The 15,864-nt window shown below is 39.4% G+C and overlaps 1 protein-coding gene across 4 annotated transcripts in view; it reads right to left on the bottom strand.

Moving 5' to 3' along the window:
* FGD4 (FYVE, RhoGEF and PH domain containing 4) overlaps positions 1-15,864 on the bottom strand; it is a 114,298-nt gene that overhangs the window by 41,032 nt on the left and 57,402 nt on the right. For all 4 annotated transcript variants that reach the window (XM_042837611.1, XM_042837613.1, XM_042837614.1 and 1 more), the window contains one exon: positions 1,150-1,314. In XM_042837611.1, the coding sequence (XP_042693545.1) occupies positions 1,150-1,314 (165 nt within the window). The remainder of the gene's footprint in view (positions 1-1,149; positions 1,315-15,864) is intronic.

Genomic DNA, 15,864 nt, shown 5'->3' on the forward strand with positions numbered 1-15,864 from the left:
CCAGTATTGTTCATTAGACTGAAACGTTTTATCAAAGGTTTAGTAAAAACAAAAAGAACAAGAAATACACATTTATTTTGCTTTCATTCACTGTAAGTAAACAAAGCTTTTGTGGCACCCCAGCAAAATCTCTTTCCCTCCTTAAGATGAATTAAGTACTAATACAAACTTTTTCAAGATGAATTTTCCCACAGATTGATAGACAGATATTTATATCCCCTACGTGAAAGTTCTACATAATTTTCATCTCTATACATGACTTAGATGTGACCTAGTTTTCTGTAAGTCTCTAGCTTACACCATATCAGCACTGTGTCTCAGAATCCAATTTGTTGAGTAGAACCATCATATTAGTCTTCAAAACTGTCTCTTTTTTACCTTTTGAGATGAATGAAGTTTCTACTGTACATCACTCCTAAAAGACACCGGACTAGAATTCAAGATTTCCAGAACATACAGGCCCTTTGTTATGATCAACCTCAGCAGAATCATCAATATTATTCAGGAGACCAGATAAGAATTGTTTGAGGTTTAGGTATATAATCTCGATGTGTAGGTCAGAAATCTATCCATCTTGTAATATTAAAAATACTATTTATGTACAGGAAGAAGGGAAATCAACTACTCTGCAGACATACTGGAGAGCTTTTACTGTGCAAGTCAAGTGCTGAGTTCTCATCTCTTTACACATAGTCCCACTAGAAGACTGCAGATGAACTCAGCTGGAATCCCAGAAGTTCTGAATTTCCTTCCTGTCATGAAGTCAGCCAGACAATAGCTTAATACAAACAAGAGGCTTACATGTGTTCTCACATCTTGGGCACAGAAAGAATTTCACATTACTTACCTGGCAGTAAACACACAGCAGATTGCTAGACAATTGTGATGCAAGTACAGAGGTATATCTGTACCAGTTGTTCTTTTTAAAACCACAGTAGTTACTAAGCCTAACCTTTCTTCTAAGAATCTTTTTCAGTGAAATATTAATTTATCAGATTCAAAACATTCACAGGACATTTGTATTTCTGCGGCCATCATTTACCCCACTATTTTCTCTGTGAGAAGCACAGTTCTTTCAAAATGTTCAATTTCTATGAAAGCATGAGCTGAAGCACAAATTACCTCACCAAAGTATTTCAGACTACTTACCTTGTGGCTTTGGATTTGAGGCTGAACGTGGGGACTGTTTGACTGGCACGCTTCCATTTATTCCCTGAGCCGCTTCATTGTGTACATTCTGCTCAACTAGCCTGGTTGTGGCACTTGCTGGATGAGATCTAGACAATATTAAGGATTTTGTACAGACGCTGTTGCCTGAAAAATATATTCAAAAAGTGAGTTAGAAATAGAATTAAATGCACGGTAAAATGATTATATACGCGTATATTAAGTGCTACTGCCTCCCTACAGAGAAAATTAGAATGCTTGTCTTCACTTTGAAGCATCGCATTGTAAAAACAGAGACTGCCTTCCACTGAGATGCATTACATTGTTTAAATCTCAGAGTTGCATACATAAAAAAATATATAAAAACCTATCCCAGGTTATTCTAGAGAAAGCTTACGATCTCTAACCGTCTTCTTGCTATCTTTATTATCAACAGGCTTGTTTAGGAGAAGAACCACTGAAAAAATAGCATTTTTGTTCAGCCATTCAATTTGTGTACTCAGAGTATTCACAAAATACTATACATTCAAAACGTTTCTTTTTCTTTCTTTTCAAGAGCTACTAATTACACCATCAAAAATGAAAGCAAAGCAAAAAGACAGTTGACATTTCTATTTCATTTTGTCTTAGCAGAGTGGAGTTTATTTTACCTGAGAAGGCTAATAAGATGCCATTTGTAAGAAAACTGGATGAACAAATAAAGGAAAATATATCTGAATGACAGAAATTGTAGTAAAAGCATGTATTAGAATGGGCCTAGACTATGCACTTTTGGATGTATGTGTGTGTGGAAGTTTTTCATTCTAAATGTAATTAAAAGATTTAAAATACTACTGTGAAGGAAGTTGCTATCTCAATTAAGTTAATGTTCCTTCATCTCTAAATCAAATAAATCCACAACTTTGTTTGTGGGAAGGAACAAGGGATGGGAGAAACATCCACTTCTCATTTATTGCAGTGTTGCCTTGATTATTTTCATTTAAAAAAAAAAAAAAAAAAAACCTATGGTAGACTTCGAACACTTACATTTATTGTTTTCCTTTGCCATCATTTTTATCTTTATCTTTGCTTGCTTCTACTGACAGAAATGCAAGTATAGTCGGGGTTTTGTTTACTCATTTCCAAAAAAACAAATTCAAAACCCAGCCAACCATTCATTTCATAAGGCAATCCTCTGCTGTCTTCTAAACGACTGATCTGCAGAGTCTGGAAGCACTGATCTAATGCATCTTCCTATCCCAAGGCAAAATCCATTATATCAAGCCATTCCCAGCAACAGCCAAGCACACTCATTAAAAAGCAGCGGAAAGAGATTCCAGAGCTATTGCTTACCATTGTTTAAAGGCTCTTCAGCACCACGTAGATTGCAACAATATTTTAAAGTACTTATGTTTTATTTCTTAGAAGCTTAATTTCTTTTTAAACGCTGAAGTAGCACTGCACCAAGAAGCTGCTTTTGCAAACACAGAGACTTGCAGCAGTTTTTGCTGAGATCAACAACCCACCCAGCCAAGGCTCTGGTACTCATATCACAACATGCATAGGACATCTGGGGCTGCAACCTGGCATCACTCCCTCTTCCATCATTCAGTAAGCAATGCCATCTCCCGAAAGTAAAGGTGGCTGGTGCCAGAATAATTATTTAATGAGGCCCACTGCATGTGGACACTTCTCAGACACCCATGATCTCAGGCAGAAATTCTTCAGCTCTGTTTCCTTGGGTATCTCCATACACAAAATGCCATCTTGTACTATAGCAATAGGAACTCTGCCCCAGATCTTTCCCCATTTCATAAGGATTCACCTGAAGTGCCATTCCTGCCTCTCCACATAGAGTGGAGTATTGAAATTTCTTGGACAGACAAAGGAGATGGCACAAGCCACGTAGGAGCAAGTCCTCCTGATGCTCATCAAAGAGTTGAATTTCTCTCCACCACAGAATCCCATATCATATTGTAACTGCTCACACTTTAACTTGGAAATCTCCAATTTAGAAACAATTTTAAGAAACAACAACTCCTGGCAGGATCAGTACATCCCACACATTGTGTAGGCAATTGAACATATGTTAGAAATCTACATTCAGATCAGGCTTCTAACTCTGCATGACATCCTAGAGCTTTATGAAAACTGTTCAGATTGTAGATTTGACAGATAACACACTTCTTCAGGACTTCAAGTTCTACAACTGCAGATCAGTAAAAAGGGCATTGCTAACTGTCCAGGCCAAACCTGGAAATCTCCATCAAAATTGTACCTTTGTAATTTATTGAAAAGATTCTCTAAGAAAGCAAGGTACTGCCAGGGTCAGAATGGGAATATTCTTTCCATACACAAACTTATCACAGTGCTTTGTCTTGTTTTAAGTTAACACTCACAATCAGATACAGAGCTAAAGAGTTGCTAAAGAGGGCAATTCCGTTCTCTGCTTCTCACCTTGTCACCATTAAGTCTGGTTTCCTCTCCTGGCTACTTCCCACCCCAGGCTTGGAGGGAAGCACCAGCACTTGTACAACTACACAGTGAGACAAGCAGTAGAAATGATACAACAGTAAGATGGATTACACAGATGGGGTGAGTGAACCCATGGCCGCTCCAGCACTGCTAGCTGGCATAAGGGAAGAGGTAGGAATACAGCTGGCCTTCTTTAACAGCCCTTACTTACTATCTTCAATTCACTCTTGTTTGCGTGAGCCATTATACAAGCAATTCACTCTATCTAGAAGGCGTATTTGCTACAGACTGACACACCACAAACATTTAAGACACATTCTGAACTTGTAATTCTGTTAACCATCTCACATCCTCAAATCAAACAATTTTGAAGAGTAATATAGCCATAACAGGATAAATAAAATATGTTCAGCTTCCTTCACATGGAAAGCTGGAATGGAAAAAGGTAATCTAGCTACAACATGCTTCTAAGCAAAATCAAGAAGTTACATTCTTTGGACAAAAAGCATTAACATCCCTGGCAATCTAAATCCTGGTTTCTTGTCAGTGAAAGTTAATACCTTCCAGGTGATGTAGGCAAAAAAGAATTGTCAAAAATACAGGAATATTCACTACAGATATGCATCTAGTAGCAAAGGCTTGGAAGTATATTATAAGCAAAGTTCCAAATACATTTATTTCAGTGCATACAAAAAACACCAAATGCTCCACAAGCAGTCGCCTGCATTTCATAGAATCATAGATGTTGGAAAAGATGAGTACAGTTAAAAAGATTTAGTTCAAACACCAACCTATCCCCACACCATGCCCACCTACCATGCCCCTTTATGCCATATCTACAATCTACATGTTTCTTGAACACCTCCAGTGACTCCATCTCCCCCCTGGGCAGCCTGTTCCAATGCAGGACCAGCACTTCATCTTGTTAAAGCTCATTCATATTTCAGTAGGGCTATTCAATTCTGTCCATTTAAGCAAGCATTTAAGTAAGACAGTCTATACTTTAGAAATGCAACAACAAAGCAACTTAAAATCCAATTACATATACAAAATGCGAGACATGCTGCAAAAGCTTACAGATTCTGCTGAGCTGAAATAGGTTTCTACTGTAGTTGATTCTGATCTGATTAAAGGAGCACTCACGTGTTGCTGTGGTTATATGTGTTACAATAACTGAGATATTGATTGAACTCAGAAATGCAATGAGCAACAAATTACTAGCCAGTTCCTGTGTTCGTTCACCAGTACATCACTAATTCTGCCTCTTGTAATTGGGAATGATTAGATACCCTGAAGTGAAGGGAGGGATTTTAAAACTTTTTAATGGGTTCAAGCAAGAATGCAAGTGATAAAGCAGAGGTAATAAATAACTGGCAGAAAAGATAAACACTCCAAATTTGATAAGCACTTAATTGTTTTCATCATAATTTGCAAGAAAACTGGAAGATGTTTGAAGCTAAGAAGCATTATCTAATTTTCCAGAGCATTTTAATTAAAAGTAACTGGAAGCCATGAATATTTAGCCAGCTTGAAATGCCAGTAACATGAAAAAATTGCTTATTTGTTTTTACAAGAGATTAAAATAATATTTTGATATTGCATAGGTCCGCTATCAGCAGTCCCAGCTTCACTAAGACAGGCTAAACACCATTAGATTTTCTGTCATATCTGTTTTACTCCTACCATCTGTACTTATCCATCACCACTTAATTTTTTACTTCCACTGTGATCTTACTCTTACATTCTGAATGAAAGAAATGCAGCACTTCTGTATGTAACCCTAGCCTATGAGGGAAAGGGTTATTCTCCTGTGACTGTTAAGAGGCAAAATTTAAGTCTCAAAATCAGGTTTACTTCTTTTCAAATGATGTAACTATATATGCAACCAGTGTGTTAAGTTCTCAGGATAGCCGCCAGAGCCTTGATGTGATATTGCCACACTTTCTCATGCAGCATCAAGGCAAAGCTTCACTCTTGCTACTCACCCTCAACACATATGGAGGTGCAGCTAATATTCCCCCTACTGAACTTGTAACAAAAACATCAGTTTAGCCACAGTAATCTTGTCTTACAATCTCCTGGTCAGTTCAAAATAGCGCTAAGTAGCACTAATACTTAAAGAGATTCATTCAACCCTTCACTCGTTCACTAAACACTTGGGGAACTGTAGCAAGGACAGTACGAGGACGAGCAGTTTTCTGAGTACAGACAAGTAGGCAGCTAAAGAACTCTTGCACAAGAACTTACAATAATAGATTTGTTGAGGCCTGAGCAGGAAATCTAGTAAATCAGACCATGGATTTTACCCACAGCTATGCCCAAACCTGCCCTCAAAAATAATTTTCTAAGAACTTACGTGGTACCTACTACTCATGGGTTTGTCCTCTTTGTGAGGAACACATACCAGACAACGAGATGTATGCTACTAATTGCACACCCAAACATGTTTTAGGAACAACTGCTTAGACTAACCCAAACTATGTACATTAGGAGTATGGAAGAAAGTAGGAAGTCTGGAGGTCTAAGTTACTCTCATGAAACAAAAACAAAAAACAAACTTTTGCCAAATTCTATTGAATGCTATCCTCTCAAAGTAATTACACATATGAGTTTGGATACATTTTCCCCTTTCTCATCAAAGTGATGATAGAGTTGTAAATGCTTTGCAGCTTTAGAACTGGACAAAAATTTCATATTAATATCCTGTACTGAGCTGATGAGCTCTAAAGGTTAAATGTCAGTATTTATCATGATGAGCTACTGCTGTAATGATGGTTGATAACACAATGTTAGAGAAAAACAACTTGAGCTGAAGTCAGAAGGGCTGTTGAGTTGAAGAAGTGTTTTCTTTCTGCAATATGGTGCTGGTCAAAAATAATAAAGGGTGAGTATCAGAAGGTTTAGAGTTATCTTTGCAGAGTGGAATCTTGGCAAAACTTAGGACACAGATCAGGTTTTAGTAAAGGAGTTGTTCAGATATATATACTTGCAAAATAGAAAAATACAGAGATTTTTCTTGCAAAGCGGTTCTCCAGACAAAGGCAAAAGAAATATCCTAAGTTCAACAGAAAAATGTAGATCACTTTCCAAGACTAAGGCTTTTATTTCTGATATCACTGCATGGAGACAATCCCAGGATTAACTACTACTTTCACAGTATTTATTGCAAAGAGAAAATCAGTCTACAAGTATTACTTGTAGATAGCAAAAAAAAGTATTGGTATTGCTTAATAAACACTGAATGCTTCACAATATTTGATGAAGAAATTGAAGAGATGAATCCTTACTGAACTTAAAACTTGGACGCCAAATATATAGGTCACTCCAAAAGTAATACCTCCTATTTATTTCCATCTGTACTAAAACAGATACAAAGAGCACAATAACACTGTTTGATTGAGCAAATTCTCAGCTACAAAACACGCTTTTTTTTCAACACGGGCATCACCATTAGCCTTAGCATTTCAGTGACCCACTGCTTCACAGCTGCTACAACGGCATCATTGCTGAAATGCACCACCCGCCGCCTCGCTGTGCTCACATCCACTGTTTTGTCTCAGAATTGTTCAGCAAGCATCAGCAAATGTCATTGGGTGCTATTTTTTCCTCATGGAGGAATTCAATGACGCACCTTTTCTTCATATACACTTCCATGTCAGATGCCATTTGGTCATACTGCCCTTCTGCTGCCATCTGTCACACAGCTACAAAATGCAACAGGGTGTTGTCAGGAAGCTTCAACCTCTACTGCCATATCACCAACACCCATCTCTGATGTTGTGGGCCAACATAACAAAATAGGAGGCAGCCCTCATACTTGCCACACAATACTTTTCGGGAATCAGAAACTATTCAGATTCTTTCTAGCTTGAATTAGCTCACATTACAGTATGCACAACACCAAGTACATCAGCCTCTTACAACCAGATAAGCAGTAATACAGGAGAACAGAAACAAACTTCGGCAAGTTCAACCATGCAACACACAGAAACAGTATTCTAATGAGAAAAACTTACTTGACTTTTGAAATAATTCCACTTCTGATTCACTGAAGTGGCTTATACAGAGTATTCACAATAGAACCCAATTCAAAGCAGGTACACACCCATACCAGCTTGGTCTAAGACATGTTATTGCACTGGTCTAGTTTGTGGGTGTTGATGAGACTCAAGCACTCCACAATGCCTTTTCTGCGCTTTCTTACATTTTATGCTTGTTCTGGTTGGGAGAAACAATGCGTCTTTCCCACAGTACTTTTTTTTTTTTAGTTTTAGACTAACAGGGTGCTGTATGGGAACTGCTGAATCACGGCCTGAACCTCTGTTTGATCACCTGAGGCGAGCAATGAGTCAGCCACAGGAGCACAGGTGAAGGCAATTCTGCCTGGCTCCACCTCTCCTAGAACACATTTAAGAGCTGACTACCAGTAGGGAAGGATCTCTTTCCCGAGATCTCTCCTTTTGGAGTTTTCCAGCAAGTCCAGGACAAGGGGAAGCCCTCTATTCTTTTTTGGTCTAATAACCTGCTTAGCCAAACTTTCTTGTATATTTCTCAATTATAACACTTGTGTGTTCATTGATTATACAGGTACTTACAGTAACTGCCTATTAAACAGCTCATATTTGCCAGGCTATTAACTATCAATGCCATCACATTCTAATAGGTCACCTGCTTTAAGAATCTAGAGCCTGACCTTTAAAAGGAAGCACTAAATGTAAGACGTAAGATTTAACATCAACAATCTCCTGATCTCAGTCTCACTATGCTGGCTATCACACAAATTAAAGGGCTGAATGGTGAATTTCACATTCCATACAGATGCTCTGCCAGCACTGGCTAACGCAGATAGACTCAGCATGATGTAGATCTGCCTCCATGTCTGGCTGTGATCTCTGTTCTTTGAGCTCTGATCTAATAGCAGTTTCCATGAAAGCAGGCCTGTGCATCTGCTGCGGTTTTAGTAAAAGGAATAAGCAAGCAATTAATGGGGCTCTCTCTCTCTTAACATTTGTCTAAATTTTGGATTAGCACAATAACATAACTTTCACTGCTGGTGCTCTTCCAATAAAATGAAAGGCACTGTACAAGACTTCATTCCTGGGCTCAGTCCAGGAAATAGCCATTTGATTTCTTTAGAAAAAAATTACAGTTTCTTCATACAACATGCAGGTAACCCTATATAACCTCATTAGAAGGACATGTTCTGAAATAAGGAATGCGGAGATGCAACAAGAGGAAAGGGAATGCAAAGCAAGCCAAGAAAACCACTTTCGGCATGCAGAGTCTTTAAAATAAAAGTTAATTTGATAGAAGTCCAAGTGGCAATGCTAACTCCTTGTGTAAAATACAGCAGCAAAAGAAACAGTGAGTGGCTTCCAAAAATGGTATTAAAACCCCACCCTGAGAATGAGCATTTGCAGTCATCACCTTCACCTTTTCCCTGCTGGACCACTACTCTCCTAACATTATCTATAATCTAGCAATGCTTCTGCTGTCTAACTGCCCAGTCACTAGGGGATACCACTGATGAAAATGATGCTGAGGCACCTTAGGAATGGAGAACTGCTAGAGCTGAGGTTACTGATGGCCGCAGGGATGGAGGGTTGTAGAAGCTGCAAGTCACTGAGATAACACTAAAACCTTTCTCCTGGCCTGCTGTGGTTTTCTATTCCTCTGACTTCCCCTATCAGAGGGATGGGAGGTAGCAAGTCCATGAGCTGTGCTACTGACCGAGCAGCTGCTCCAGAAGGCAGGACCCCAGACACCTGCATCTGTTGCTCTCTCTTCCAAAAGAGAGCAGAAATGCTGGAGGGAGAAGGCAGAAGTAACCAACTCTGGGACTCCCTGGACTGGATGCCATTGGTTTAGAATAAGCTGCTGATGCACAGCTTGTGGTTTCAGAGGAGTAGCTTGCAACTGAAGTCCTCGGTCAAAACCACAGAATGTACTTCATTAAGGTCCTTATGAGTCACATTTACTTACAGACACTGGTTTTGCTGATAACGATTATAAATCAACTATCAGAGAGAAGCAACTCTTCAGCAAACTCCAGAAAAAATGTATAACTTAAGTCAGAGCTTGGAACAAAATAAATTCTGTTTACAGGAATCAGGAACTGCTCTTTCACATACATACACAGACTCTGTATTATAAAACATTCCCTCAAACTCTTGCTTTCACTTTCTATTTGAACATGGGATCAAGTCCAAAATCCATTCAGAAAACACAAAGCAGTGTTCTTTTACCTTTAAAATATGTAGCAGTAGAGAGACTCTTTTACTTTTATCATCTGATTTTCAGAAAATAGTATGAATATCTGTCTAAGCAGTGTGGGCCCAATTTTTTTTTTTTTCTTGTCCTAAAGGTTATATCTAAGATTCAAGGGTTACCAAAGTTTCTGACAACCACAAGTGAACACCAAAAAACAAACAAACAAAAAAAAAAAAACCCAACACATCAAAAAAGAAATCATATTTATTAATCTGCATCAATTTCATCAGCCCAGGTTAATGCAGAATAAGGTGATCCTGAAACCACATTCCGCTATACTGCTGTTACTGTCTCATCTCTACCTCAGGTAATTTCAGTTTCTCTCTCCTTGTTACTACAGTCTTTTGCTAGTCCCATAACACATGATAGCAACACTGAGATTGAAATTCCTCACACAGTTATATTTTACAGTCCTGGGAACTTATTGACTGCATGCTTCCACCTCTTCCCTGTAGCGACTGTGGTAAAGTTGGTGAGCATTTTCTAAAGGTCATTTCCTTCCATCCCCGTTCTTGTGATCTTTTTACAACTTCCCATGTATTTGATGGGGCTGGGTAAGGTTTGTGTCAGGAAGGGGCTGAGTAAGGTTTGTGTGCCTTTCTCAAGTTCCTTCTGTATTAATAGCCATTTTCATGAACTCTGCCTGCAGAACAGGTTAGCAAGAAGCATCTCTGCTGAGTTTTCCCTGAAGTGTTTTTTCCTTTTATCTTTCTTTGCAGAACTGTGAGATGAGAAATGTCTCCTCAGCAATTGCTTTACTAAGCTGTAACATTTTTTTGCTGACTTTTCAACTGATATCAGCATATTCTACACAGATGGCAATCATTTTTTTTAAATATCCTGAGCTCTTACTTAATAAGATGCCCCATTTGCATATGCAGATTCACTGATCGCTGAAGAATCACTCGTCTGAATGAGGATTGCAACATTGAGCCCTAAACGTTTCTTTTGCTTGATCTGCCTAGCCTCTGCCAGCTGGTACATTTTCCTCCTGTTACCATATGTAAGATAACCAGCATGATGCTGTGCTGAGCAGCACAGTCCAACGCTTCACATGAAGGACAGTACTTACAGCACTGGGGTCACGTTAGGAAAAAATGCAGATATTTGCATTTTCTACAGACCATTGGAAGGTTTCAAGATTGTACACTGAAATATTCAGCAAGAGCAATAACAAACTCAGAGAATGAAAAAGTCTTCCCCTTCTGTAAATTACAAGCCATTATGAAATAGTATTATTTAGATTTTTGACAAATATTAATAGTTTGTTTTTTTTAAAAAAGATAGATAGTTTGCATCAAAAGATGAGAGGCTGGCCAGCAGGGTGAGGGAGGTGATCCTGCCCCTCTGCTCTGCACTGGAGAGATCTGCCCTGGAATACTGCATTCAGATCTAAAGTCCTCAATACAGGATTGACATAGACTTGTTGGAGCACATCCAGAAAAGGGCCACAGAAACAATCCACAGAGTGGAACACCTCTCCTACAAGGACAGACAGAGAGCTGGGGCTATTCAGCCTGGAGAGGAGAAGGCTGCAAGGTGACCTGATAGCAGAAGTATCTAAAAGGAGCTACAGGAAAGAAAGGGACGGACTTTTTAGCAGGCCTTTTTGTGATAGAGCAAGGGGAAATGGTTTCAAGCTCAAAGAGAGGAGATTTAGGTTGGATATACAGAAAAAATCTTTTCCAGTGACAGTGGTGAGGAGCTGGAACAGGTTATGTAGTGTTGCGGTTGATGCCCTGCTCCTGATGACTTTCAAGGCAAGGCTGGATCAGGCCCTGGGCAACCTGATCTAGCTGTGGTGTCCCTGTTTGTTGCAGGGTTGTTGAACTAGACGGCCTTTAGAAGTCCCTTCCAGCTCTAAGGATTCTATGATTCTATGATCTAAATATAAATTCTACCATTTTTATCATGTACCCTCCTTGAGAAGACTTCTCTAGCAATTCAGTCACAGAGATTTCATCTTCTACTCTGCCCAGTTATCTGTGCAGTTACTTCATATCAATCTCAACTTAGAGTTATTTTAGAAAACAAACATATGCTTTGAGAGAAATTCAGCTAGTTCTGTTTCTAAAAGATTAATTACTCAGAAAACATTTTTAGAAACAGGATGCTGAACACCACAGACCCACAGGAAAAAAAAACAGTCTAATTACAGTAGGTTCAAAGTATAACTAGCATCTATTATTTCTGAAGATCTGAGCACACGTTTATAAGCATACACGCTAACAGCATTCAAGCAATTTAAAGGTATAAATACATATGTATTTTATCTGAAATGCAGAATGGCCAAAGATCCAAACAGAAGTCCATTATTCTATACCAGCCAATAAAATTATCCCTGATAGATAGGAAGTACTTCCCATATCCAGCTGCTGAGGCGGTCACAGTGTGTCAAGCCAGATGAGACAGCCCAAAACCATCCCAGAGCCAGCCTGCTTGGATATGAGTTGTTCTACACACTCCCCTCCCTCCCAGCTGCCTGCTGCCAGCGCTTTCTTTGCACCAGTACTGGCATGCATCTAGCTTCAGGATGCAGTCTGGAAAGGTTAAGCCATCAAAAATGTAATCCCAGTAGAAAAATAGCAGCAACTAGCTCTCCTCCGCATTCTTTCATTCACCTTAGATGCACTGGAGCTTGGGCAAGGACGCAAATGTGAAAGGAAAACAAAGCTCCTTTTTCAGAGGAAAGTAGCCACTAGATAATGTTAATTCTACTGAATCACTTCTCAGACATTACAGTTGGAGGAAACAGGAGGGAGAGGGAATAAAAATCAAAAATCTCTTCTTTAAAAATACGTGAGTCAAGACTTGAAATAATATGCTGTAATTAAAGAGCAGGCTGCAGGGTGATAACTGCACAATAGCACCACAACAGGATACCAGGCACACTTTCCGTTATTTGAAAGGTTAAAAATATGCTTACAACTGTGCACTTGATAAAGGACAAAGGGAGGATGGAGTGAAACATGTGGCTGCAGTCCCATAAATAAGTACCAGCAGAACAGCTGCATGCTGCTCCAGCTGTTCAGCTGAGAATGCTTTTCCTCCCCTGTGCGAGGGGCACACAGCCTGCTGTCAGCCTCCTGGAGCACTCCAGTCTTCCGCGCCAAGTAATTAACAACCATCATCTACAAGACAGAGAAAAACAAGCAGCTCCCTGGGAATGGCTCACTGAACCAAAACAGAAATATAAAGAACCCAAAGCTGGACACTTCACAAGAATTCAAGCACTTCCTGCTTTTGACCTGGTTAGGGGGGGGGGGAAAAAAAAAGTAAGAATAGCCATGAAAAGCCTGGTTGAAGTACACTTAGGGCCTTCTTGAAATTATTTAAGAAGGACCTTCCTTGTGCAATCTCCTCAGAACCTACCACAATCATGACAGTTTGTATGTGGCATCTTGCCTACAGAAGAAGACAGAGAGATCATAATGCTAACTTACCAGTTTCTAATTATCCCTATGGAAGAATGCATATTGCCTGGAATCCAAATGGGGAATAGAGCCTTAGCCTGACACTACCAGAGATAACTCCTGCTTGTGCTGCTGGTCACAGAGCTCCCTTCAGCTTTACAGACCTGCACATCAGTGCCATCACCTCTTCAACATCATACATTTTATGCTATGAAATAGCCAAGATAAACAAATTCACAGCAATTTTATTTATTTCTCCATCTTCTCTTTTCCAGAATCCTATCTAAAATATATTTGAAAAAATAATAAGTATATGATGAATTTAAAATGTCATCTCATAAAACTTAATTTGGAAAATTACAGTATTTTTCTTCATGAAGACTGGGATGAATATTACCACTCTGTTCCAAAAGTTCAACAGTCAGATGATTGTTTAAATCACTTCCCTATCTTCAAATGAGCAAATGGATAGGAAATCTTTAAGAAAAGGTCATGCAGAAGAAAAAATACATTAAGCCCACCAGCACTTCATGAACAGATACAAATTTAAAAGAGCTCAAGTTCTGTCCAGCACATTCAAAGGCCGTGCAACTTTTCACTTTGCGCATATTCTGAAAATGAAAATATTTATGGTCTCTGGACAGACCAAAAAAGGCTGCTCAAAACCAAACCACAAAGATGAGGATACTTTATCCCCTCATTCCCACACCATCCTCTGAATTCTCACCACTTACTTCTTACCAATTCTAATACTTCTTGGATTTAACTCCAGGCCAATGAAATCCCAGCAGAAAACAATACACTCTTTTTATTATACTCGTTTTCTCCTGTGTGTGAGCTGAAATGGCTTGAGAAAGTTTAAAAGAAGGACTGGGCAGCCCCTTGGCAGCACTCTCCCATTTGATCAGGTGAGCTGCTCACAGAACTGCAGCCCTACCACAAGGACTCCTCTGCAATATTTATCATTTTCCTTTAAGTCTCAGTGTATAGCATCAGAAGAGAGTATAAAAATATTCATTAAAACCAAACCAAACAAGCAAACAAAAAACCTGCCAGTTTGCTGTTGGGGAAGAAAGCCTTCCAAACAAAATCTATGAAATTAATCCTCATAAAAACCAACCCACATAAATCTCATAACATTTGTCTAAGACTAAACGTTCCATTTCTTGCACAGCGCAAGTTTTGGCAGCACTCCAGGTCCTCTCCACCTTTTATGACCTTACTCAGTTGTTGCTCCCCTCCTTCTTTTTCCTTTCTCCACTCTCCCCCCAACCAAGTGACACGCTGTTCTTGTACGGGCTTCTTCACAAGCAAGTGAGAGCAGTCACAATATGTTAAATATTTTTACAACAAAATAAAGCAAAGATTGTGCTTTCTAACAGCCTGCTCTCCTCCCTGACAAGTATCGCCTGTCCAACTGTTAGGAACACAGGCTCTACATTTACACTCCTTAAGGTTTTAATGCTTTTGTCTTATAATGATCATAAGCGCAGAGCAGGCGGGAAGGACGGGGGCAAAGAAGCATGCCATAGCTAGTTCGTATTTTTAGTAAAGACTCAACAATTTCACTAGGTTTACAAGCACTGACGTAAACCATCAGGCTGGCTTTCCCTGTTTACATAGCACCTAGCATGGAAAAGACTTGCAGAAGACTCTGGGGGCTGCAGAGGCAGAGCAAAGCAAAGTGATGGTGCTAAGGAGAACACCTAGCTCTCTGGTGACTTCTATGGGTCACAGTGTCATTGAACTCTGCATAATCACTTTGCCTGAGATCGGTTTGTCAGAGATGCTTTCACCTTATAGTGAATAAGAAGAAAGCTACAAAGATCCTTTCTTCCAAAACACCGGAGCTTGCGAAAAGGTATGCTCTACAAAATTCATCTATTTGGCCTTCAATTCTTTGAAGAATTCTTTTGCTTAGGCTATGGGACACACTTTCAACTGCATGTTTTTGACATTGCTGGAGAAGTGATTAAAGTGATGTGTGAATTTACATCCCTGACTAGGCATACCTTCTGGTTCAGTGATTCTATCTCACCCACCTCTGACTGTAAGCAGACAGCACTCCAGCAAGAGACAGCAGAAACAGTAACTCCAGATGTCTTTCTGATGCAATATAGCAATGTCAAGGGATATTTGCTTGATTTCAAACCTGCACAGACTGGAACTACTTCATATCACCTTTTCTATGCATACTGTCTATGTACTTTGGTCTCCTGATACCATTTGGAAAAGGTTATGCTATGAAATACTTACATGCTCTAAAAGCAAACTGCTAGAAGCTCCTTCTGCTACCCCTTCAAGCAAAGTATTTCCAAGACAGTGCATTACTGTCCTAACTGCTTTAATATAACTCATAATCAGAGTTGAAGCAAAGACACTGCCTGAAAAATGCCACTATCTCTGGGTATACTCAGAGATCACAGCTTGACCAGTGTCCTTTACATTCAGATTGCCATTGTTACAAGTAAGTATGGTGTAGGCCTCTGCCAGATGAAATCACCAAATATAAATCAAAGGGCAAAAAGAAAGACAAGTCGTAATAGCAGAAATAGTAGTC

Source organism: Centrocercus urophasianus, unplaced genomic scaffold (assembly GCF_019232065.1).
Source record: "Centrocercus urophasianus isolate 14NV4802_14NV808 unplaced genomic scaffold, USGS_Curo_1.0 seq_73, whole genome shotgun sequence".
Taxonomy (NCBI): domain Eukaryota; kingdom Metazoa; phylum Chordata; class Aves; order Galliformes; family Phasianidae; genus Centrocercus; species Centrocercus urophasianus.